Source organism: Rousettus aegyptiacus, unplaced genomic scaffold (assembly GCF_014176215.1).
Source record: "Rousettus aegyptiacus isolate mRouAeg1 unplaced genomic scaffold, mRouAeg1.p scaffold_m13_p_11, whole genome shotgun sequence".
NCBI lineage: Eukaryota > Metazoa > Chordata > Mammalia > Chiroptera > Pteropodidae > Rousettus > Rousettus aegyptiacus.
In genome coordinates, this window is record NW_023416286.1 from 72,642,396 (window position 1) to 72,669,834 (window position 27,439).

At 34.1% G+C, this 27,439-nt stretch overlaps 1 protein-coding gene across 12 annotated transcripts in view; it reads left to right on the forward strand.

The window, feature by feature from the left end:
* MYCBP2 (MYC binding protein 2) overlaps nt 1-26,022 on the forward strand; it is a 232,740-nt gene extending 206,718 nt beyond the window's left edge. For 10 of the 12 annotated variants that reach the window (XM_016149329.2, XM_016149321.2, XM_016149327.2 and 7 more), the window contains 18 exons: nt 935-1,000; nt 2,322-2,561; nt 2,869-2,967; nt 4,476-4,556; nt 5,570-5,836; nt 6,324-6,607; nt 8,086-8,182; nt 9,460-9,579; nt 10,804-10,905; nt 11,628-11,756; nt 12,075-12,207; nt 13,454-13,557; nt 14,320-14,508; nt 15,249-15,356; nt 16,478-16,687; nt 19,300-19,407; nt 20,173-20,338; nt 25,195-26,022. In XM_016149329.2, the coding sequence (XP_016004815.1) occupies nt 935-1,000; nt 2,322-2,561; nt 2,869-2,967; nt 4,476-4,556; nt 5,570-5,836; nt 6,324-6,607; nt 8,086-8,182; nt 9,460-9,579; nt 10,804-10,905; nt 11,628-11,756; nt 12,075-12,207; nt 13,454-13,557; nt 14,320-14,508; nt 15,249-15,356; nt 16,478-16,687; nt 19,300-19,407; nt 20,173-20,338; nt 25,195-25,310 (2,619 nt within the window). In that variant the 3' untranslated portion in view covers nt 25,311-26,022. The remainder of the gene's footprint in view (nt 1-934; nt 1,001-2,321; nt 2,562-2,868; nt 2,968-4,475; nt 4,557-5,569; nt 5,837-6,323; nt 6,608-8,085; nt 8,183-9,459; nt 9,580-10,803; nt 10,906-11,627; nt 11,757-12,074; nt 12,208-13,453; nt 13,558-14,319; nt 14,509-15,248; nt 15,357-16,477; nt 16,688-19,299; nt 19,408-20,172; nt 20,339-25,194) is intronic. The other 2 variants (XM_016149322.2, XM_016149332.2) reach the window with 1 other exon arrangement.
* Nucleotides 26,023-27,439: the final 1,417 nt, after the last annotated feature.

Consider the following 27,439-nt stretch of genomic DNA (forward strand, 5'->3'; position numbering starts at 1 on the left):
CATGACCAAGAGTATTAATTGGTACAAATATTTTACCAGAAAATCGAGTGTAATAAATCAAAACATTTTTCTGGCTAGAACTCACTGCTTAGGACAAAGTTATCTTTGATTCATGGTACATTTAAACCAGGACATGCTCTTCCTCAGAATAATGATTCTAATCAATTTGAAAATTTTGCCTCATATAAGTGAAATCATATGGTATTTATCTTTCTCTGACTTATTTTAGTCAGCATAATATCCTCTAGGTACATCCACACATATCCTTGCAAATGGTAAACTGAGAACAGTCTACAGCACTTAAAGTATGAAGCTCTCCAAGGAACTAATGTTAATCTATTTCTCGATGTACCTTGCATAAAATTTACTCAGCCTTAAGGTCTATGGCTCTAATATTAGCATGACTCTTTTCAGTGCTTAAAAGTATTGAACGTATACTGTTTGATATTTCCTTTGTGTGTTAATATTTCTTCCCTAGTTTGTCAAGGATCTCGAAGGAATTGAACTCATCAGTCTCACATATCCTTCTCTGAGTCGAGTCTGGGTGCTTTGTGACATTTGTCGATTAAGCTAATTACTTTCCTTCCTTTTACTTCCAAAGCAATGAGAATATAGCAATGAGAGTGGGACATGAGGAACAGGTAGAGTTCCTGAAAGACTTTGTGACAGAGAAATAAAATGTTTAGACTTTTGATGAAAAGAGAGAGTGCCAGGCTGTTCCCTCAGAGCCCATGAAGAAAGGCTGAAATGGAGTTTGAATAAGAGTAGAGTCATAGGTACTATGGTTGGTTAGGCAGATGGAGCGAGATCAGTTAGGAAGGACCGTTAAAGAGAGGCAGAAGGTTGATGTAATCTTCATAGGCTGTTAAAAAAAACATTTTAAGTTCTAGAACAGGAATATGGCATAATAACTATTTTAAATTGTCTCTTTTAGAATAAAGTTACCTCGATGACCTTCTTAACTGGCAAAGCAGTAGAAGATTTGTGCAGAATAAAGCAGGTAATTAAAATTTTGTCATTGAATGTTTTGTTACCTAGGGAGAAATTTCTTCTCAGTCTCCACTGTTGAATTCTAATTTTGTCATGCTACCAAAGTATTATAGGAAATCATATATTTAAAAAATACTCAATTGACAGGTGGTCCATTATGGCCCTAAGTGTTCTCTAGCCGTGAGCAGTTATTCTGTGCCTCCTGCTTCCCTACAAAGATTCTAGATACCTTAAAATTTGTCAAAACAGATCCAGTTAATAATTAACACCTTAATTCACTTACACTTCAGGTTAATATGTAGGTTGTTCTCTATCCTAAAAACCTATCACTTACAGTCCTGCAACAAACGTCCAGATTACAAGTCAGTTCACAGACCAGCTCTAGAAAAAGTTAGATTCCATCTGGGCGTGTTCTGAGATTCTGTATAACTCACTGGTGCTAATGAAACTTTATCAAAACTGTTCTTCTGTAGCTACTTTGTCCCATCAATATTGAGTACTTATTTGTTTTGTTTTTTGGGGTGTTTTTTCAAATCTTATTGAAAGAATGAATTGTGATTTTTGAATTAAACAAATTTGGTTTAAATTGTTAAAGAATTTGGGGAAATAATCTTTTTCTGTGAAATAGTGTTTATGCTTAATAGTCTTTTTTAGAAAGTTAACATTATCAATTAAAATAATATCGATTTAGATGTCTATATAAATGATATAGACATCTTGGATCATTTCTTGAACATCAAACGCTATAAGAGCAATTTTCATTTTATCAAATGTATAGTGTCAAAAACCATTTCACAGTTCATTGAAATATAACCTTTGAAAAAAGTTACATTCCCAATGAAATACAGTAAAATAGGGATTCACAAATGTAAAGTTATATATTACATAATTTTTCTTAAAAGATAAAACATATTAAATAACTACACATCAAAAATGATTATCTTTAACTGGTACTTTATGTAAAAATGCACAAGACAGAACCTCATCGCTAATCTGGTAAGTGTACTTATAGTCAGTGTGGGTAAAGTACAGTCACATAAATTGTTTGTAAGGGTTTCACTTTTGTAACTGGTGCCTGGAAGCATATAGTAGTCAGATCTGCATCCTTCAACCTGTATTAACCTCATTTTCTTCATCTGTTTAATAGCTAATAAAGTATTACTTATCCTCACCAAGTTAAAATGAGATAATCAGTATGAAATTACCTAGTAAACTTTACTCTCTGTACAATTATTTGTTATTTGAGCTTGTCGTTATGAGTGCTAAGTTTAGAACAGTGATAAATAGTGATAGAGCTGTATCAGATTTCTGTCTCTTTTCTACTCTGCCAGGTTGATCTGGATTCCAGGCACATTGGTTGGGTAACAAGTGAACTTCCAGGAGGGGATAATCACATTATCAAAATTGAATTAAAGGGCCCAGAAAATACACTAAGAGTTCGACAAGTCAAGGTCTTAGGCTGGAAAGATGGCGAAAGCACAAAAATTGCTGGCCAAATTTCAGCCAGCATGGCCCAGCAGAGGAACTGCGAAGCTGAGACTCTGCGAGTATTCAGACTTATTACATCTCAAGTGAGTGCCCTTCTTACACATCTTCGCACAGGATATATTATTTCAATAGTAGCATCAAGAGAATAATATTTTGTAGAACTTATTAGATATTGCTAACTCTAATCTCTAATTAAAGATGTGGCCCATTTTTTTCTTCCTTTCATAGCCCTAACCTTCAGTGTTTCATTCATACTTCTGAAAAGTAGTGGTGTATAGCAAGAATAACATGGTAATATTGTAAAGCCTGCAGAATCAGCCAACGAGTCCTCTAACTTTCACAATGGTAATTTCTGCCGTTAATTCCTTCTCACATCCCTGTCTTCATCAGGTATTTGGAAAGCTCATCTCTGGAGATGCTGAACCTACACCAGAACAAGAGGAAAAAGCACTATTGTCATCACCTGAAGGAGAGGAAAAAGTATACAATGTATTTATTTGTATTCTAAAAATATTTCTTTTCCCTTACAATTTTTTTACGTTTGTTCATTGAAATAGTTCACGTGTTGCTATGTATTTTAATAGATGTGTGATATTAGGTTATGTACAGTTAATATTTCTACTTTAGTTAGAAAGAAGATAAAGGAACTGTCAAATTCATTATTCATCTGTGATCTATCTAGTATGTTAACAAAATTATCTGTATACTTTGGGCTTTTGTATTCAAATGTTAGCATTTGCAAAATTAGCTTAATCTTTTACTGGGCTGTGCACCATCAGATATCTTCTCCTTTCTCCATTTTCTCTGTCCTTCATAGCCCAGCTTAAAAATACTGTCATCTCCATGAACCTTCTGTATGCTTTCTCTCAAACGAAAGCCGTTTTCCCTCGGCTAACCTTCAGAGTAATTTCTAGACATCTCTTCATGGTTTCTCTACTGTTATATTTATTTATATAAGTGTTTTATCTCCTCTTCTACCCAATCATAGCTTCTTAGTGTTATTGATCTCAATTTAAAATCCATTCGCCTTATTAAAATACCTGCATAATTATTTCTCAGAATACTTTTTTTTTTCAATTTATTTAAACACAAAATAAACAAGAACAGTTCCTCCATTTTTCCCACCCTCCTTCCAGCCTTGGCAACTACCAATCTGTTCTCTTTATCTATGAGCTTTATTTTATATGTATGTTTAGGTATATATATAATATATATAATTTTTTAAAGATTTCACATATAAGCAATAATTCAGTATTTGTTTTTCTTCTCGAATTTATTTCCCTTACCATAATACTCTCTAGGTCTATCCATGCTATTGGAAATAGCAAGATTTCATTCTATTTCATGGCTGAATAATATTCCACAAGTATATACATATATATTTCTTTGAAAAAAAAAAACTCAAGAGTGGGATTACTGGATCATCTGGTAGTTCCATTTTTAAATTTTTGAGAAACCTACATACTGTTTTCCATGGTGGCAGTACCAGTTTACATTTTCATCAGCAGTGCATGAGAGTTCCCTTTCCTCAACATCCTCACCTACACTCGTTATTTCTAGCCTTCTTAATAGTAGCCATTCTAACAGATACAAGGTGATATCTCAGTGTGGTTTTGATCTGCATTCCCCTGATGATTAATAATGTAGAGCACCCACCTTTTCATGTACCAGTTGGCCATCTGTCTGTATGTCTTCTTTGGAAAAACGTCTATTCAGATCTTATACCTATTTTTTAATCAGATTGTTTGCTTTTTCCCGTTGCGTTGAATGAATTCTTTATATGTTTTTGATATTAGCCTCTTATCGGATATATGATTTGCACATATCTTCTCCCATTCATTAGGCTGCCTTTTCATTTTGTTGATGGTTTCCTTTGCTGTACAGAGCTTTTCAGTTTGATGTAGTCCCACTTGTTAATATTTGATACTTTAAAATGTCATGTATGAATTTTATTCAAAGAGCCTGCTTCTTTTCTTTTTTCCTTTTTCTATGTAAAGGCAACATCAGATGCTGACCTGAAAGAACATATGGTTGGAATCATATTCAGCAGGAGTAAACTAACTAACTTACAAAAACAGGTTGGTTAATAGCGATTTCGTTATCTTCATCAGTTTTTGTTTGTTTTTATGGTACAAAGTGTTTTCAAAAATTTGAAGAAGCTTTTTTATGCTGACTCTTTTATAGGTTCTGCCTTTTTCTAGGAAGGAGTATGTTGGGATACCTGCATCACTTTAAAGATTTGTTATGAGTGTTAACTTTCTTACCTTACTGCTCTTTTTTATTTTTTATTTTCAGGTAGATTGTTTAATTTTAGTGTCAAGTCTCCAGCTATATCAGATTCATTTATATCTCCTGTGTTTCTTTTCTCACTTTTTGTCTTTGTTATTGGTTGGTTTATTTTGCTGAACGATTATAATGTTACCTAAACTAGTGTTAATATTTTTAATTATAAGAAGGTGGGGGAGTAGTGCTACATTGTTCCTATAATAGAATGCCTACATAACTAAAATTAGCCCTTCAAAAGTCAAATGAAATATTAGTTTTAAATTAGCCCATTATTTTAACTTTTAACACCACTGAATCTTTTTAAGTAAATAATATGAATTTATTTGTGCTTTACCTTTTGGAGAAATTTATTGAATCATAGACTCTACCACTTGTAAAATGTGCTGTTATTTTACATATCACTAAAAAGAAATAGTTGCTGCTAATTAAATTGTGAATGACATCAATTAGAAAGCACATTATGAATAGAAATGTTATAATGTGGGGGAAAATGTGCCTTAGAAGTGAGAAAATATGATTTTTTTTTTTTTTTTTTGGTTGATGTCTTAAACCATAGGTAGGGGCATTGGTAACTTGTATTTAAGGAGTTTCTACATAGTAGTCGATTTAAATATTCAGATTTTTAATGATGCTTCCCCTGGTTTTCCTTAATTGTTTTTTAAGATGAGTTGAGAGAAGGGTGTTATGGAGAATTAACTGAGTAACAACAGATATTCTTGCATTTTTTTTTAACTAGGAGTAGTAAATCAGACTTACAAGTATGCTTTTACATTTTCTTTTTGTTGCCTGCGTTGCCTTTAAATAGGTTTGTGCTCACATAGTCCAGGCTATTCGCATGGAAGCCACCAGAGTTCGTGAAGAATGGGAACATGCCATCTCAAGTAAAGAAAATGCCAATTCTCAGCCCAATGATGAAGATGCCTCCTCTGACGCATACTGCTTTGAGCTGCTTTCTATGGTTTTAGCATTGAGTGGCTCTAACGTGGGCCGGCAGTACCTGGCTCAGCAGCTAACTCTGCTCCAGGATCTCTTCTCCCTTCTCCACACAGCATCACCTCGAGTCCAGAGACAGGTGACTGATGGGTCATGCCACTTACCTTTTGGCTTACTTTTTTACTTGAAACATCATTAAGAAAGTTAAACTAGTAAAGTGTAAGGCCTTAAATATAAGCTTTTATTTTATTTTGTTATGTCTTGGTTTTTGGATTGTATTTTAACTCCATGTTTTTTATTCTGACTCATCTTAATGAGACTGTGGAAGAGGAAATTTATTTTATTAATGTGCTGTCACAGTAGAGTATTCTGGCTATTGATTGTCCTTTTGCCCTGAAATATATAATGTAATTTCTTTTAATCTTAACCAAATAAAAGACTTTTTTGTCTTGCTGCCCTAAAGTAGTAATTACCACTTAAGAAATTAAAAATAAATTATATTTCTGTTCTTCTCAAAGCTTTTGAAGTCATAGAATGGCAGGTAGATTCCTTTTTTTTTTTTTTTAATGAAAACTTTAAAATACCGATCTTTAAATGGAATTCTTCCCTTTTATTTTTTTTATTAGGTAACCTCTTTACTAAGACGAGTTTTGCCTGAAGTAACCCCTAACCGTCTGGCCAGCATCATAGGAGTGAAATCCCTCCCTCCAGCAGATATCAGTGATATCATTCATTCAACAGAGAAAGGAGATTGGAATAAGCTCGGTATCTTGGACATGTTTCTAGGATGCATTGCCAAAGCACTCACAGTACAGCTAAAAGCCAAAGGAACCACCATCACAGGAACAGCTGGGACTACCGTGGGCAAAGGAGTTACCACAGTTACCCTCCCAATGATTTTCAATTCCAGGTTGGTCATTGTAGCTATTTTGGTACAAAAGTAGAACAGAATGAGTGACTCTTTGGAGAATTAAGACAGGATTTCAAATTCCACCTTGTTTGCTTATTTACCAAATAGAATCCATAAACATTTGACCCATATGTAGAAAAGAATGCTGTATATAATAAATGTCAATTTGAATCAGAAAAAAAAAATTGTAATCCCTTACCTCATACCATAAACAAAAATAAACTTGAAATCAATTAAAGCTTTTTATATAAACATACATATATATACATATACACACATATTTGTATATATACATACATATGCATATATATATACACATATACATATATAGATACACGTATGTAGATACACGTATGTGTATCTATATATGTATGTATAATACATATATATATTTCTTTTTAAACTTTACTAGGACAAATTATAGAAGAATATTTTTGTAACTTTCGATTTGAGAAGACCTCCTTAAGCAAAACACAGAACCCAGAAGTCAGAAAGGAAAGGGTTCACAGATTTGACTACCTAAAAATGAAAATTAGCTGATAGACCGTATTATTAAAATGTTTTATGCAACTGACTTGAAAAAAATATTTAACATCTATATAGTAGACAACGAATTGTTACACATAATATTAGAAGAATGACAAGTCAATTTAAAAAAAAACAAGTGATAGAGAAAAATATATGACAAGAAAAGTTAGTTCAGAGAAGAAAAATTACAAATGCCGGTAAACAAATTCACTGGTTATCAGAGAAATGTAGATTACAACAATAGAAAAATATCTGTGCACTGGCAGCATTGTGAAGATATAGGCATTTTTTTTAATGATATCAAGTGTAACTTGCTACAGTGTTTTTGGACGTCAGTTTGATACATTTTCACTACATTTAAAATACCTATATCCTTTGACTACCAATTCTACTTCTACAACTATTTCCCTCAAAAAAGTTCATACATGTGCTCAGAGATATATATACAAAGATATTTGTTACAGAATTGTGTGTAACTTCAAAAAATTAGAGACATTTGAGATAATGCTAGTAAAAGAGACAATTCACAATATTAAGCAAATAACACCATCTAGACTATTATTGCTAGGGGAGAAACAATTTCAACTGAACTAAACAGTAGTTTTCTCAGTGATGTAGTTGACATATTCTTTTGAAAGCTCTTTGTTATCACTCTGTAGGCTAGTAACAAATAGTTTATGGTCTACAGATATACTTTGAATAGCACCGTTCTAGAAGATGCATACAAAGATAGTATAGAAACAGAAGTATTTCAAAAGAAGCAGATATCAGAATTGTTACTCTCTTGAGGTTGAAAAGATAAATAATGGATAATGTTTGATTTTCTTTTAAAATGCTTCAGTTGATTGACTCATTTAAAAATTAAAATGCTACTTGCTGAAATAGCAGTTTCATCTTATTCATTTGTAACTATCACTGATTAGTTTGCATATGCTGACCTTTTTTTGTAGTTATATTCGACGAGGTGAAAGTCACTGGTGGATGAAGGGTTCAACTCCTACCCAGATCTCAGAGATCATCATTAAACTTATTAAGGACATGGCAGCAGTAAGTTCCCATCCTCTTGAGCATTAATGTCAATGAAGTGCAATAGAAATGTGATTAACAAAACAAGGAGCTTATTCTGCTGAATCGATGGACGTGCATTAGTGTTACTTTGCTTACTTAAGGCTTTGTTTGGTAGGTTAACTATTACACCATTTATCTTTTCATTTAGTGATAAATTTGTCCTTCGTCTAAACTGTGTTTATTTCAAGCTTCCCCATTAATTTACTTTAAGTCTTCCAAGACTTAAAAGCTTAAAAAATAATGAGTATATATTCTTCGAACCCTAAAAAATAGCCTGAGTTTAAAAACCGAAAGGAAAAAAGGAGTTCCCCAAAGGATGTTTCTCATCCTCCTCAGTTCTCATGGTTTATAAAGCCTTACTTCTCTTTATTAATGTCCTATACCACTGTCTCTAGGTGTTGGCTTTCCAGGGAGTGTGGAAGAAAGGCAATTTTTTATCAGAGTGGCTAGCCTTATTGGGTGCTCCATAGTGTTGCTTTCCTCTCATTCCATTCCTTCCAGGAGTCCAGCCTAAGGAGGGCAAGATACTGTGGATTATAGGTTCCTGAGAGGAAGAGTAGGAGAAGGGAGAATTTGAGCTGCTTCTTAAAAGATTGATTGTATGCGGCTATGAGAAGGGGGGAGATGTTCTGGAAACATGAAGCCCTACCACTATTCCCAGCACCATGGACATTTCCTCAGTCAGAGAAACAGAGAATTTTTTCCAGTTCTCAAATAGGCTTTCTCAGTACGTTCATTGGATGAAAATATTTAGGAAAAAGGTTTAAGAACATCTACATTCTATAGTAATAAAGGGTTGATGTTCAATAAAAATCAAGTTAGCAAATTAAGGTAGTTTCAATTTGAACCCGTTTGTACTCTTGGGCTTCAGTAACACTCATCTAAAGCAATTAGGTTAGCTATATAATATTCGTATTAAGTAACAAGGTTTCATAATCAGAATTTCTCAAGCATAGACACCTTAGTATTTCTTTTATGCTTTTATCTCAATGTAAAAGGAAATTCCTTTCAACTCAATAAAAAAGGAGTATTGAGAACCTAAATTTTTTTACTTTTCTTTTGACTCATCAAAATAGTGATTAGAAGTTGAATTTTTCATAGGATTGAGAAGGATTTTTATTTCAAAAGTATGCCCCTTGATCTAAAATTTCACTAAATCTTTCCTTTTCGGTGAGTGATGTTATTTAAGAAAATAGAATTTACTACTATGATTATACATTTCTGGTTGCTTATTAAATTATCATCCTGCTCAATAGGGTCATCTGTCAGAAGCTTGGTCCCGAGTGACAAAAAATGCCATTGCAGAAACTATCATCGCCCTGACCAAGATGGAGGAAGAATTTCGATCTCCAGTGAGATGTATTGCAACAACTAGGGTAAGTTTTTCATTTGGTCTGTATCATTGCATGTTCTTTTTCAGTACTAGGTCTGAATGAATTTGAATCAATAAGTCAGCTTGATCCACATTTTTTTTTACCAAGTATTTTATTTATTGAAAAAGCATGAAAGGCTTTTTAGAATTATGAATTAAGCATAGTGGTTATTACTGTCCCCTGTTATGTGTTCTTTATCACTTGTTTTTGTTATTGTTTAGGAAGCTAAAGATATACCTGTTAGAAGAGTCAAAATTGCCTTTAACATCAGTGTATTGTCTTTCTAATGGTGTATTTACTGGAGCTTCACAGTAAATTTAATCTCTTGGAGTCTGTGAGCACTATCCTGTGATAGACTGAAGGTCTTTGGAGGACAGGCTCCTTCCTACTCCCTTGCTATGGCCCACTTTTCCTAAAGTAGAGCCCTGTTGCATCCTTACTGGATTTTCACATCTTTTAAAAACCAAAAGTTTTGTGCCCAGGGCAGGACAGAGCAGAATCTCATAAACTCTCGTGGAAATTGCTTAAGTTAATCCCAAGAGGTCTGAGAAAGAAGATAAATTATATTTTCCTAGCACAGAAAAAGCCAATTTATGCTGTCATTAGTGAGTGTGACATTTGAAGTAATTATTTTCACAGGAACCTTTTCCCACCATGAATGCATTCTTTTCTTTCATTCTGCACTCCCCTTTTTCCTTCTGTATTTTTATTTTTTTCTTTTTCTGGTCTTTTTTTTTTTCCTATTTTTCCCTCTCTTTTCATTTCCAGCATATTCACGTATGCTCCTTAGAGTTGTGACAGTTAAATATATTTTTCAGTAATGAAGAAATATATCATTTTTTGTAAAACCAAAGCTTACCCTTTAAGCTTCAAAGTTTTCAACTGTTTTTAGGACAATTTTCTAAAGTTTGTTAGACATTTACTTATTTCTGGCAAAGTGCACCAAGCATGGTGCTAGGCCATTAGGGATGTATATCAGAGAGAAAGTAGAATGGCCCATCAGAGCAACACTTATTGAGTAAATATTGAGTGAGTACTATGTGCATGGCACATACAGCAGTGAGCCTGGTGCTTGGTACCACATCAGGAAAATTTTGGTATCACTGGGTATGTACAAAGTTTTAAATCCAGCTGTCAATTTACTGAACTGTTTGCATGTGTCAGTCACGATTTTGTATATGTCTTTCCTAGAAACTCAGTAGTGTTAACAGCTTTTCCTTCCAACAGCTCTGGCTTGCTCTAGCATCCCTGTGCGTCCTCGATCAGGACCATGTAGATCGTCTTTCCTCAGGGAGATGGATGGGAAAGGATGGCCAACAGAAACAAATGGTAAGATCAGATTTGTGTAGAATTATCTTCTTTTTTCTTTATAATCAGTTCTAGCTTAGCTTTAAAAAGTATGCTGCAAGTCAAAATACGCAATTAGTGGAACTCTTGAAAAATCGTCACATTGTCCCAGTTCATCACACAAGGGTCCCCTCTTTATAATATATTAGTGGTTTTAATTATATAAAAGAGCTTTCCTCTTCTCTGAGCTGTGTTTACATCATATCAAAATTTGTTATTAGCCAGACTTTGATTCTGTATCTAGATTTTGTACTAAAAATGTAATCAGTCTTAAGATAAGTAGGAAATAAACCAGGAAGAGAGGCAATATGGCATACCATTTATTCACAAATGTAATTAAAGTAGGTTTGATAGGTATCCCTGCATTCTCTAGAAGATTTTATATAGGCTCTTTTAACATTTTATTATTAATGTTCAAGTTTCAAAAATGAATAATTGTTCATTTAGCATACAGAATATTTGAATATAATGAAGACGTATTCTTCAGTCACTAAGTGAAGTATACATGTTTATTTTATTGAATTGGGAGTTTTGAGGGATTTTTATAGTTAAGTATACTAATTCTGTTTAATGTTCAATGCTAAATTCTTAATAGACTTCGGAATAACTGTCTCTTATTGTTGTAAATAAATTACATTCAATTTATATGATTATTGAGGCTTTCTTGTTAATCTAATGCAACCTGTGGAAATGTCTCATTTTAGCCTATGTGTGATAACCATGATGATGGTGAAACTGCAGCAATCATATTATGCAATGTATGTGGAAATTTATGTACTGACTGTGACAGATTCCTTCATCTTCATCGGCGAACCAAAACTCATCAAAGACAGGTGAAGACTTCTGTCTTTACGCACAGAACAGCATCTGAAACATAAAGTATATTCACTAAATTTTGAAATAAATATGAGAAGGAGACTTGGTGTAATGGGAAAAAAATGGACTTTGGATTCAGAGACCTTGGTGGGGTTCCCAGCTGTCGCACTTATCAACTGTGTAAATAAAGCAAGTCATTGAACCTCTCTAAGACTTAGTTTCTACACTTATAGAGAGAGGGCTGTCATAAAGATAAAAACCATTATTATTGAATAATTAAATTTAATGCTCTCCTTTCAGAGTGATAGTTTCCCTTTTCTTTAATAATACTGTAGGTCTTCAAAGAAGAAGAAGAAGCTATAAAGGTTGACCTTCATGAAGGTTGTGGTCGAACCAAATTGTTCTGGTTGATGGCGCTAGCAGATTCTAAAACAATGAAAGCAATGGTGGAATTCCGAGAACACACAGGTAAAAAAGGACTTAAGACTGAGCAATGCCTACTGATTACGATTAAACTTGATGTCAGTTATTTTAATTATTTAATGTGAATAATTCTGAATGTATTCTGGTAAGTGGTTAGGACATCACTGATCACTGTCTACATTATTATATTTACTAGACAATGTTCTATGGCAGAAAGAACATCAGACTAAAAGTCAGGAAACCTATTTTGTCACTAACCATCTGTGTAACCAAGTCATTTTTATCTCCAAAATATGTAGTTTTCATTTTGATTTTTTTTCTCGAGTAAGTCTGGTATATTCCTAGCTTAGAGTTACATTAAATCTTACAAATTCTCAATTTTTAGCACCTCTGTAGTCTGATATTTGTCTGACCCAAATTTCTGATGTTGGAGTTAAGTATAAACCTGAACAGATTTAACTCTAAATGTGAGTAGCTTTTCATGCTACAAGTGCATAGTCTTTTTTCTCATGGTTGATTTTCTCCTAAAATCTGCCCATGCTGTATCTAACATTAATAATATATATTCATGATACAAATTATTCTTTTAGAAAACCATTTTCTGTAAATATTGCTGAATTCAATGTATTACTATTATATTTAGTATTTTTCTCTATTTAAAAATGAGCTTCATCTGTATTTTCAAATCTTCCTGTTCTTGTTTTGTATTTTCCTGTCCTTGTTCTTATGTATTCAGTTCTTTCTTTAACTATTTAAAACATTTAAATTCCTTTTTCAGATTGCTTTGTTATCTCTAGTTCCTTGGGTGGGAATTTTCTTTTTCAAGTTTTATATTTTCTGATGAGGTTTTCTCCTATGCCTTTTTATATTGTCTGTGGAAAGGTACTTAAAGCTTTCCTTTTCTTCTCTGTATTTTTATTTAATTTTTGTTGTGATATTTTATGTGATATTGTGCTTTTGTAGTGGGGGCCTTGCCATATCTGCTCAACCTGTTATCTTGACTGGAAGTCTAGTCTATTTCTTTTTAGTGAAAAAGGATAAGTAAATCAGTTAATAATTCATTTGGCTTTAGATAGGTCATTAGTCTCTCATCCCTTTTTTGGTGCAATTGTTTACTTTGAAATTAGGGCAGCTTACAGCCCTTCAGTTGTAAAACTGCTGGGCTGATTTCCCAGTGATGGCAACTGATGCAAACCTGGTTTCCTTGTTTGTTTATTTGTTTTTAATTAGTTATAGGAAAATAAGTAGAAAACATTCTTAAGAAGTTTTCTCTTTTCCTCCTTGAACCTAGGCAAACCCACCACAAGTAGCTCAGAAGCATGCCGCTTCTGTGGTTCCAGGAGTGGGACAGAGTTATCTGCTGTCGGCAGTGTTTGTTCTGATGCAGATTGCCAGGTGAGTATTTCAGAAAGGATAGCACGTATTCCCACATGACGCCTTCACGTAAAGAAGAGTACAACCTCGGCGTCACTAAATTAGTGTTTTACTCATGTCGGGAGTTAAATGCTTTATTAAAGCTGGACAGTAGATCAGACAAAGCTCTCAAGCCCAAACCAGGCTCTTTTTGTCTGTTTCCAAACTACCATCATCACATATATTTAACATTTGCTTTTGTACTAGAAACAGTTAAAAATCTATGGACCGTATTTCCTTTGCCTCTTACATATTTTGTTTATTTATTCCCCTAAAAGAAACTTTATGTATCTGAAAGTTCGTTAGTACTGACATCTATATACATTCCATGCTATCCAGATATTTTTGGTTCTTCAATTTAGTTAACAAGTATTTGGATAGTACCTAGATGATGAAAAATACCTATATATTTTTTAATCCTTATTTTGGCAAGGGGGTGGGTAGTGATTGAGAGATTGCATGTCAGGAATTTTTTTGCTTGATGGCTATGCATGATAATAAATAGATTAAAATTGTAATTTACTTTTTTATCAGCATTCCCTTTATGTGGAGTGAAATTTTTAAAAACCACATTAAAAGAAAAATAGAATTTTTTCATAGTTCAAACTAAGTTAATTGAAACAAAGAACAAAAATCACTTTGTTGTTATTTCATGTGGTTAAATATCTTGGAAAATTAATATAATAGATATAATACCAGGACGTGTGCTTTTTTGATATTTTGTGTGCCATTGTAATTTAACAGGAATATGCTAAGATAGCCTGTAGTAAGACGCATCCTTGTGGCCATCCATGTGGAGGTGTTAAGAACGAAGAGCATTGTCTGCCCTGTCTACACGGCTGTGATAAAAATGCCACAACACTGAAGCAAGATGCTGATGACATGTGCATGATATGTTTCACTGAAGCACTCTCGGCAGCACCTGCCATTCAGGTTGTTTCAGTTTTTAAAGTATCAAATGTATCTAGATTATCATTGGGAGAAAATGTCCCATTAAGACCTACCAGTCTATTAAAAAGAAATTCTGTCTCTTATGTTCTGTTTCCGTTTTGTGTATTTAGCTTTAATTTGTGATTTATGTGAGCCCATATAATCAATAGAATGTATAAAATTTTCATAAGGGAAGAAAAATAATTAGATTATCCAGGAGCTACTTTTCTTAATTTTCAAAATCCAGAATGGCATTTTATAACATTATGTAACTGACCTATGCCGAATGATACAATGATACATACGTCTTTATAATATATACATATATCTATAATATTAGTAATATTATAGATGTTACTCTTTGCTAAATACTTATTTAACTTTTACTTGTTTATTTTTATTTCCAGTTCTTGTAATTCCAAGATAATGTCCTCAAAAATCAGTCTTAAAGCTTTAAGTCAGTAGTTTCCTCTGCTTTTGGGGAGCTACAAACTGAGTGATTTTGCATTTTCCCTAACCCAGTTTACTCCCTGTAAGGTAACATTAAACATAATGGCAAAAAATTAGAAGCTGAAGACCTAGTTAATAATGCTCCATTAGTAGTAGAAAAGTACTGAAATTTCGTCATACTAAATTTCTTGATTTTTCTCATACCTGCTTTAAGTAGTACCTTTCATTTGAATAATCTGCCAGTTTCTATCATTATTACATTTGCTTATTTCCTTCTCTTTTCTTTATTTAAGCTCGACTGTAGTCACGTATTCCACTTACAGTGCTGTCGACGAGTTTTGGAAAACAGATGGCTTGGTCCAAGGATAACATTTGGATTTATATCTTGTCCCATCTGCAAGGTATGGAAAGAATCATCTTTCGTCTTTCATCTTTCTCTTTATCTTTCATTTTTCAGAATAAACATCTGCCTTCCCAGTCTACTTTTTACCAACAGCCCTCATCAGTTCCTGCTCTCCTTATCTAGGTGGTATCTGAAAATATTATAGGTATCTCTATTACAATGCATTTCAAAATAGTAACTGACAGTTGAAAGCTAGTTAAATTAAGTATTGCATCATAAAATTCATTTAAATATCATCATGCATTAAAGGTACTTTCAGAACCCCTTAGAGTTCAGATCATGTAATATTACAATAGGTGACTACCAAAAACAACAAGTCTATGGTGTATGTAGATACTGATATTTGCAATTAAAAAGTGAAATCTGAATTTTCAGTGCCATTAGGCCAGATTCCTTTAGAGCCCAGATAAAATAAGGAGAAATTTTTTGACACATCTCTACAAAGACAGTAAGAAGTAAAGTAGCAAGTTATTTTGGTGAGCTAATAATGATTAACCAAAAAAAACCCTTTATTTAAGAATGTAATTGACAGTTGCCTTTTCTATTCTTTTTTTTTCTATTTAGTTCTCCCTCTTATCTTCAGATTTGTAGACTAGAATCACGGGTTTATTGTGGAAAGACTTAGCACAATCATTGATTGCTTAGACTGAGGAACAATCAAAAAATTGTATTTACTTTTCTTGTCTCCTATAGTACCACAAAAAAGGTTATATTTAAGAAATGATACATGAACGTTGTATAGAAAATACTATCTACTCATTTCCACCACCTGATATTGTGCACTAGCATGTGCACACACACACACAGGAGTATGTCTTATTTGTGGCAGCAAGGTAACCTTTTATTCCCAGAACAGCAGTAGGAGATATATTCCATACTCAGGAATACGAAGCTAATAAAATGAAATTTTTTGATATTCTGTACCCCACTTTCCACCATTTTCTCTGCTCTTGGGAAAACGTGAGCTTGTGAGGACATTACAAGATTATTTTTAAATGGCATTTTATTTTTTAAAATGTTTGATTACTTCTTAGCATAGTGTGGCACCTTGGTGCACACAGTTTGTTGAATTAATAAATGATGATTCTGTTAAAGAATGTTCATTTTTTAAAATTTCAGAACAAGATAAATCATATAGTATTAAAAGACCTGCTGGATCCAATAAAAGAACTTTATGAGGATGTCAGAAGAAAAGCATTAATGAGATTGGAGTACGAAGGTCTACATAAGAGTGAAGCTATCACCACTCCTGGTGTGAGATTTTATAATGACCCAGCTGGTTATGCCATGAACAGATACGCATATTATGTTTGCTACAAATGCAGAAAGGTATGTTATAAATTATCCTAAGAATATTTAAGAACTAGAGATCACCTATGTGATTAAGAAGTTGAATTGTATAACGATGTCCAATTTTTCTTACATCTTACATCTGAAGTTAAAAACGAGAAAACTTGGTACTGTGTTTCAAGTCGGATTTATTTACTTGTTTTTAGATTTTTTTTAACTCATACAGACTATTTCCAAAACATGAAATATTTCTGTACACAAGCAGTTTCCCATCAACAGTAACCTCTTCTTTGCCAAATCCACTGGTTCTTGAAAAATATTCTCTTGATTCTTGACTGTTTCCCCCTTAAGTTCTTCCTTGGCTTCCAGGACAACCTTTTATTTATGATATCCTCCTTCTGTTCTGGCTATTTATCTATAACTCCCTCATGGGTTCCTTTTTCATTCCCCTACCCCTTACATATTTGTTTCTCCAGCATTCCTGTCTTGCCTAATAATAACCTCCTTCCCTTTGGTGACCCCCCGTACACCCATGCCTTTGCCTACCACCTATACCATGCTGACCATCCAACATTTTTTATTTTTAGATACAAATATCCAGCTGCCTTCAAGACATTTGGATTTCTCACAGATACTTCAAAGTCTAAATGTCCAGCATTATGTTTCTCAACTTTGACTCTTTCAATCTCCAGTCTTTATTTCTTTATTTACTAAGTCCTGTCAATTCTGTCTCAAAATCTCTCTTGAGGTATATATATATATATATATATATATATATATATATATATATATATATATATATATATAATGTCTTCAGCAACCCTAATCATTTTATTTGGTAGTTACAGCAGCCTTCTTCCTGAGCTCTGTTTGTGGAGCCCCTACTCCCTCCATGTCTTCCTTTACACTTACACTGCTACTTGTAGGTTAATATTTCTGGATCTCAAATCCGATTTTGTCATTGTACTGCTTATAATCCTGTAGCCCTCTTACTCTCCAGCCTCATCTCCCAGTAAGCTCCCATTTGCACTCCATGCTACAAATTAATGAACAACTTGCAATTCTCAAAACTTGGCCATATGCGCACACTTACAGAACCTCTGTGTCATTACTTAGGCAATTTCTCTTCATGAAACGCTCTTCTCTACCTCTGTGTTTTACTCTGTATTTTACTCTCACCTGCCACCCACTCATTATGCTCAGGTGCAGAGCCAAATCTGTCAGATTATACTTTCAGATTTAGTTAGGTGCCACCTCCTCTGAAATGTGCCCATGACTCTGCATCACCCCCACCACGCGATTTTGATATCCTGCATACATCCATCATAGCACTCATTATTCTGCATTATGATTACCAGTTCACTTCTCTCTCTCTGCCCCACTTGATAAGTCCCATGAGGATAAACACTATGTTTTTTCATTTCTCTGTCTCTAGTATTGGGCACTTTTTAGACACTAAGTTAATTAGAAAATGAATAAATGAATGAAGGAATCAATGAGTGAAAGTTGCATAGTCTCCCAGTGTAACAAAAAGAAAATATAGATAATGAATGGAAGGCTAAACAGGTAGACGATAGCTAAAAAGGCAAACGACTGTACATATGTGCAAGGAAAGACCAGCTGTGTATGTTTGTGAATTGTATTGTTACAAATAATAAAATATCATTTCTGTGTATTTAATGTACTAAATATCATAAATTAATATTGTGTCACCACGGGATGGCAGTCAAATGTTCATGAGGCCAAGCAGGGAACCTAGAAAAATAAAACAACTGGAATAGGCCCCAAGACAAATGAAATACTTCACAGGCCAAATTTAGTTGGTAGATGACCATTAATAACCTCTGTATCAATGGAGCCTGTTTTTTGACCTGTTTTTCCAGTACAAATAATAGATTTATATTGAATCATCTTGTTTATCCTCAGTTATGGAAATAACTTCCTGGCTATGGGACATTTACATGTAGATTATTCCAATTATAATTGGCCTCATTTATTTTGTGCCCAGAGCAAATTCAGAAAAATCATATGTTATGATAATTTCATTTATTCAGGTATCTGTATTAGATTCTGTTGAGTTCTTGCATATAGTATAGCTTTAAGCAATATTCTGAACAGAATTATAAAATTTTCTTTTAATAAATTTTTGTATGATTAAAATGATTTTTTTCTGTCCTATTAGTATGAGGATTATAATTCTATACTAATACTCTAGGCATATTTTCCTACAGTATTAAAATTTTGGAATTTCTAAGCATATTTTTCAAAGCACTAGAAAGTAATACGTTATTTACTATTTCAAAATGACGAAAAACTATTTAAACCTTGCCCTGAAAAAGCAGTTTCTCTTTACTACTTAATATCCCATTTTTGACATTTATTTTGAATATTATGCATTCTTTTGTTATTTTGCTTTGATAGTAGTGTTTGTGTGAATCTATTCCAATCGAAGGACAGCAGCTTTATTTCTTACCCTGATCTGCCCTACAGGCAGCTATAGGGGCATCATCCCACTTGGCATTGCAAAGGAGTGTTTAATAAACAATGGTATTGATCTTATTTTCACTGTGCCCAAATTACATCTCCCATGGCAGAGGTTTTTTTTTTTTCTTTTCTTTTCTTGCTGTCGTCTAAATGCTCTTTCTCCCTAGGCATATTTTGGTGGTGAAGCTCGCTGCGATGCTGAGGCTGGACAGGGAGATGACTATGATCCCAGAGAGCTCATTTGTGGTGCCTGTTCTGACGTGTCCAGGGCTCAGGTGGGTAGCACATTTTATTAGAAGAGACAGTTTAGAATTAGAAAGGAATTATTATATTAAACTTGTTTGTTTGTCTGTCTGTCTGTCTGTTTTAAATATCATCAGTATGGTGAGAATGGCCTAGCAAGTTTTTACCCTAGTGTTTTCTGATGTACCGCATTCTAAATTATTTCATATATATTATTTCTTTTGGATGGGATTTCCATTTTATAATTTTCTCTTCCATAAAATAACCACTCCATTTCAACAATTAATAAGTGAACCGGATACAAAATCAGTGTTCAAAACTCCATAGTGTTGCTGTATCCTAATAATGAATTGACAGAAAAAGAGGTAGAAAAAATAATTCCTTTCACAATTACAACAACAAAAAAAAATGGAATGCTTGTTTCATTTTCTTAAACCTGCAGTCACACATTTAGATTTTCCTTTTTTCAATCAAATCTTCATAATACATCTATGAAATTGAGAGACGAAATATTAACTTTTTTAAATGGCTGGCAAGGAAGAATTCACAGGGAAAGTGGTAGCTTATTATGTAAGATTAGTTATGATGAAGCTAGGGTTAGAACTTGGTACTTTGTCAAGATCTTTTGGGCAAAGCCACATTTTTATCCATTATTTTTTAAATGCGTGTATCATTAACTTTTTAAGAGCTTTTTATACTCTTAAATACAAATCACTGAGCTACATATGTGACTAGCTTAAGTATAATTGAAATAGACTCACTATAATCTTGTATCCATCTCTTTTCTTTTGCTCTAGATGTGTCCAAAACATGGCACAGACTTCTTGGAATATAAATGTCGCTACTGCTGTTCAGTGGCTGTCTTTTTCTGTTTCGGAACAACACATTTTTGTAATGCTTGTCATGATGATTTTCAAAGAATGACTAGCATTCCTAAAGAAGAACTACCACACTGTCCTGCAGGTATGTGTTTAATATTTTTAAATACAATTATGATATCTATGGTATTTAGCCTTAGTCCATAATTATATGAGAATGCTTTGTTTCAAGTGGCAGAAACCCAGTTCACACTATCCTAAAGAATCCAAGAGGATCCTAGGCTCTTGTGAACTTTGAACAAAGTAGAAAGTAAGATCCCCATGGTGAAGCGTTAGGAGCTGTGATGGAGCAATTGCCTGGAGAATGAGAAGGAAGTCAGCTAAGGCTTAATGAAAGGATTGCTGTTCAGTACTAATGGGCCACGTGAAGTCTGAAATTATAAATGAATAATAGAACTATTAAAAGGGATTTTGTGGTTGGTTTTTTTTTTTAAGCCTGGAGCCAGTACTATAAAATGGACAGGTGGTTTACTCTAGAATGGCTGGGAATTGTTAGTGTAGTGAGCATCAGAAAGCCATAGGAATTAAGGAAGCCACTGAGAATACCGGAGAAATAATTGTCTATGGAGGTCAGGCTGAGAAAAAGTCAAGATGAAACCAAAAAGAGACTGAAAAATTGATAAAGCTCGGAAGTCTGGTGATCACAACGAGGTGGCTTAATGTAAGTGAGAGAAGTGGAAGGAGAGGTAAATGTGACCATAGAGGAGAATTTTATATAGATATATCTGAAATGAGTGAAAATACATATAGAAGTACATACACCTCAATATACGATGTTAAAGCTAGGAAACACACACTCATCCATTGCTTATCAAAGTGCAAATGGTAGCACCCTATGGTGCCTCTCAAAATTGCAAATGCATTTACCCTTCAAGAATCCCACTTCTGGGGATAGACCTACATATGTGAAGAAAATAAACAAGGGAAAATGTATAAGGTTTTTCACTGCAGCATTGCTTGTCATAACAATACAAGTATACAGTAAGGGGATGATTAAACACCAAGTAATACACATCGGTAAAAAGAGAAGAATCGTCATACGCTGTTGGTGGGATTGAAATATAGTACAGCCACTATGGAAAACAGTTTGGAGGTTCCTCAAAAAATTAAAAATAGAACTACCTTAGACCCAGCAATTGCTCTTCTGGGTATTTATCCAAAGAAAACCAAAACACTAATTCGTAAAAAGTTAAGTCCTACCATTTGCAAGGATATGTATGGATGTACCTAGAGGATAGTATGCTGACTAAAATAAGTCAGAGAAAGATAAATACCATATGATTTCACTTATATGAGGAATATAAGGAATGAAAGAAACAAACTGAGTGAAAACAGACTTACAGATACAGAAGGTAATCTACTGATTGCCAGAGGGGAGAGGGTTGGGAGACTGGATGAAAAAGGTGAAGGAATGAAGAAATACAAATTCATAGTTACAAAATAGTAGAGTACAGAATGGAGAATATACTCAATGGTATTGTGATGAGCCAGATGGGTGCTAGAGCAATGGGGGATCACTTCACACACTATGTAAATGTATAACCAATGTGCTCTATGCACAAAATTAATATAAATAAAAATTTTAATTAAAAGATGACCGAGGATGGAATTTCTGTGTACTGATATAAAAAAAATCTGTAGGAGATAGTATTAAATGAAAAATCAAATTATGTAAGAATGTATATAGAATGCTGCCTCTGTAAGAAAGGAGAAAATGAATTATATATTTGTATTTGTTTATATTTGCATGAAAAATACTGGAAAGGTAGATAAGAAATTAATAAAGTTGGCTAACTATTGGGGGAAACAAGGAAGATGGGGTAGAAAAGGGGGGCTGTGACATCTCATTGTATATAATTTTTTAACATTTTATTTTTTAAACTATTTGGGATACCTGTTCAAAAACAAAGATAAGATAAATCTTTTTTTTAAGTATGACTACTTTTTGCTATTTGTTCCTGTCCCATAAAAATTGTTACAGTGTTACACCTCTAAAAAATTTTTTTTAAATAGAAGTAGTGGCCATTGAAAGAAACAAGGTCGAAATAATGTGAGAATGTTTAGGATAATGGCCAGAATAGAGCTATAAGCCATCATTAGCAAGAGGAAGGAGATGAGCAAATGAAGAGAGTGAAAAGGGGGCAGACAGTGCTGTAGGTCATTTGAACTTCAAGGGAGAGGGGTTACTGAATGAAAGTTGTAGGTGAGTGGCCTGGAAATAAATGGGAACCAGGAAAGTCAGTCTTGTCTCCTGTCCTTATGACATAGAGGAGCTTGGGAGATAGCTAACCAGCTTCTGGTTGAGAAAGTTTAAGGGTAATGAGCAAGGTCATCAGGGAAAATCTAAATTTTACTCAATGAAAAAAAGGTTCTTCTACATTAAAAAAAAAAAAATACACACACAAACAAACAAACAAACAAAAAACACTAAAAACAATAAGGAATTTAGCTGGTAATGAAACAAGTGTTGCAGACAACACAGTGGCGGGGTGGTCACTGAGGGAAGGAGGAGGGGCCAGGCCAAACCAGGCTTTCTCATAATCACGCTATCATCCAGGTCAGCCACCAAAAAGGACTTACCCCTTTAAATAATTGTGAATCACAGTAATGCAGCAGCCAAGGAGTTAGGGAGATGGCAGCAGGAAGGAACCAACTTGATTCTGGGCATTTTCACATGTATTTTCTTACCTAATTTTTACAACCTAAAAGGTAGATAGTATTATCCCCCACATTCACACATGGAAAATTAAGGCCCAGAGTGTCTAAATACTTTGCCTAAGATCATACACTTATATCGAGGTGTGCCCCCCTAGCTCCATACATTCCTCTAACTCATCCATTCATTTGGAGAACTGGAAGAGAATTAAAGGAGATATCGCAGTGGAATCAGCAAGGAAGGTGGCCATGCAGTTTCCTTAGAAAGACGGGTCGATTCTCTAACCACTATCAGCCCATTAATTTTAATTTTTAATATGTGGTTGAAAACAAGAGTCCAGATTAAGAACTTGAAGGCGATAATCCCTCTCTCTGTCCCTTTCTTTCTAAAACATTTATTGATGACCACCTTGGTGCAAGGATACTTAATCTTCACAGCACCCTGTGAGTTAGTAATTGCTGTGACTATTTTAAAGATGAAGGGTTTATAAATCAGAAAATTAAGTTAACTTTGCCTTATCCGCAAAATGGGGATAATATTTTCTGCCTCCCTGACCATTAGCGGATAAAGTAGGTTGATATACTAAAATAGTTCCTCAATAGTAGGCACTCAAACGACTGTAGGTGATTTTTCTTTTGTATTTATTCTTATTATTTTTTACCATCACGTTAGATTATGAACTCTATGAAGATAGAGCCATGCACTATTCACCTTTACATCCCAAGCACCTAACATGACAGTTGCTCAGTAAATACCTGTTGAATAAATAACCCCCTTTTCCTTTTCCCTGAAAGAACACAAAGGCCGCGGTGTGCAGGAGCCCCACCGTTGATGGTGTCGTGGACCTGAGCTGAGTCTGCCACTGCGTGTCGCCCCCTTCTGCCCACTCTTCCCCACCGTATCAATGTGCAGTGCGATTTGCGGTGGGAGATACTGATCTACTTTGCAATTTTTAACATAATTACCTTTTTAATAAGCTTCTGGGGTCCTCCCATCTTGACCCTTCCTGAGGTCACATGCCTTGCTTTTGTTTGCAGCAGCACCAACTGCCGCTCTTGAGGCTATTAGCAGAAGTTAGCCACGAACACCTCCCTCGGAGACCACTGGCTGTCTTGGTCTCCTTCGTGCCTTGGTCTCCCTCTTATATGGAATTTACTTTTTATTCTCTAGATCAAGCCACAGTTTGCTGTTGTTCAGCGTTAGTAATAATAACTAACATGTATAGAGTATACTGTGCCAGGCTAAGAGCTTCATAAACACTGGCCTTTTCCACTCTTGTTTTCCTTTTATGTCAGAGCAGTTTTTAAACCTAGAAGAGGTAAATTAAACGAGTCCACATTCCCCATCGATATGGATACACTCATTCCATTCAGTCTTATATTTTTCTCTCAAACAAAATCAAAATTTACATTTATTATTTTGGAAACTTGCTGTGGGAAATTAACACTTTGTTCCGTTCCTCCTGTGCTGTTAACAGGAACTCTGCGTTCAGGGCTCAGCCCCGCCTGTTCCTACATGGTGAAGCTCCTCGCTTGCAGAAGAACTAAAAACCCTTTTTAAATAATAATAAACACAAATCATGAAGCACGCTGGCATAACAAGTCTTTTAAAGAATAGAAAGCTACAATTTTGTGTATATTTTAAGCCTGGTTTATTTATTATGTACAAATTTATCTTTCCCAAAGCGTTTCTTCTAGATTATTCCTTCATGTATTTTACTGCTCATATTTTAAGCTGATCGATTTTTATTTTTGTACTAATCTCCCTCCTATCTACTTTTCAAAAGAACACTAATAATCAGTCTTCCCATTTTACCAAAGTGGGCCTTTTCTAAAAAGAAGATGGAAAGGTAACATGGCTTATTTACACTTAAATTTGTTTTTACCTGGAGAAAAACATTCTATACAAAAGTCTCCATATTTTTCTAATCCAGAAAAACTTTCTGCCTGACTAATTTGAGGGATTTTTGTGACCATTTTTGTTTATTGCTGTTTGCTTCATTTATTCATAGAAAAAGATCTTTAGCTCCTAGTGGTTATCTTCAGGCAGGATGTTATGGGTAAGGGGTCATGTCCCCTTCTTCTACATATATATCTGGTATGTTGAGTTTTTTATGGTGAACATTTTTACTTTTTTGGTTAGAAGAATAAATTTTAATTTTATATTTGCATAGCCATTAGTCATTATTTTTATCAATAACTTATCAGTGATTTTTATTTATATTAGGTTTATGTGATTACATATTTTTAAATTATATTCTTTTGCCTCCTTCAAAATTTATACAGGTCCCAAAGGCAAACAGTTAGAAGGAACTGAATGCCCACTCCATGTTGCTCACCCGCCCACTGGGGAGGAGTTTGCTCTGGGCTGTGGAGTCTGCAGAAATGCTCACACTTTTTAAAACACTCAGATTCCTTTGTCGATAGAGAGAAAGTTGCCTTCATCCCCAGCGGATGTGGTGAAGTTTAAACTCTGCTCAGGATAAGGACGGGACCATTTTTACATCCATGAAAATGAACCATTCGCAGTGCAAGAAGGATGCCAAATACCATGTACATAATTCTTGCTATGGAAAGTTTCCTCATTATTTCGGTTTATTTTTTTTGAGCCAAGACATCAAACTTGTGAGGTGTTTGCATGTGGCCACTACCGTCATTGGCCTGTGAAGCATTGGACATGTATAGATAATTGATATAAAAGAATCGCCATGCCCATGGACTAAGAATGATGCTGGCTTTCAAGCAAAAAAGAAAAATAATCATTGTTTATTGTATACTGCCTTTTTGTAATCCTGTACAATTGCATCACGGGTGGGGATAAAAAGAGGAATATTCTGGTTTATTTCCTAGACTGTTATTTAAAAAAAAAAAAATTGTGTTAGGACAGCATATAAATGTAATAAGTATCACACTGTATATAAAGATATCAATGTTTGTCCTCTATAAGAATTACTAAATTACAAATGCAATTTCATTTAAACTTCTAGGTTAAGTTTGAGCCTGAAATTTTAATGAAGTGCAATACTGAGTGTGCCTCATTATCTTGCAGCTGTAAACATTGGAATGTACATGTCAATAAACCACTGTACATTTTTATACAGTGATAAAGTCTAACAATTGTGTATGGTATTGCTTCAGACACAAAATTTAAATATCTTTAAGGTCTAAAATTCTATCTAGTTCTCCTTGGAAAGAAATTTACTAACACAGCACAATCATAACTTGCATAACTGTTAGAAAAAGTAAGTGATAATGAAGTACAACATTAGAATCTTAAACATTGGGTAGAAGACAGAAAGCATTTAGGAAATTAACCAACCTCCCACCATATTAACCAGCATCCTTTAGAACTTTTATGAAGTGATCAACAAAATCACTAGTTATCTCTTTATCTGCTATAGACTTACAATGTGTTTTGGTAATTTTTTGTCGTTTTATTAGTTAACCCATGAAATTGTCAAATTGTTTATTTCTGACTCATCATAAAATCAGATTATATTTATTTCATGAGACTTGACAAAAGTTTTATTCTGAATTCCCAATGTTGGAAATACATAGTTTGTCAGTATCTATTTTAATGACATTTGTTAAGCATTTGTGAGAAATTTAAAATTATCTGCCTTGAAGGGCCCTAAATTAAGAAAAGACTAAATCTGAGGAAAGATAACTATTTAGATAATGTTCTAATAAATTTCATTAAAATGTCCAAGCCAAATGCTTCAAGATTTAGGAAAAATCGTTGTTAATGGTTTTTTAATTTTGTTTTTGTTGTTGGGAGAAGTGTAGTTAAGAGGTCGGTCACTGCATTTTGAAGAATTAGTAGCATTTTAAGGGGCAGAGATGTAGAGAAAGGCATGGGAAAAAAAAGTATGTAAATAGAAAAGTCTAGAATGTGATAGAACAATGAGTAGTCTAACTATTGTAGACTTTACTGTTTAAAAAAAGGGAAGACGATGAAGACTGATCTCTTCATGACACAACTTGTAGATATATTGTTTAAACATGGGCTTCCTGAGTAAGGAAGGACTTTGAAACACTACAGAAGGTCCCCCTTCATCTAAAGATACATCTGAACAATCACTAAAAAGAAACAGTAATACTTTCTTTTAAAATCTTTCAAGAGGAGATTATGCAAACTTCCTTTGTAGTGTGTGACAGTGCCTTAGAGTTGCAAGCAATTTTTAATTGCCCAATGTGTTTGAAAGCACAAGTAATTTGTTGTCATTTAGGGCACTTATGGTGGTTCCAAGAAGGATTACAGGAGAAAGCCATTCAATTTCATCTTCTAGAATACCTTGTATTGATATTTTGTGAAGAACCCCTGATACCTTAAGCTGAAAAATGTCTTGAAGGCATTCACATATTTATATACTCTCACATTTTTCTTTTTGATAAAAAGCTAGTTGGGACACTACCTATGTTCAAAAGAGATTCCAGAACCTTCAGAGCTGCACAGCATTTTTCTTTAGAACATGCCATGCTCCCATGAGGATGTCGGGTGTCAGGCATCAGGAGGAGACAACCCTGCTCC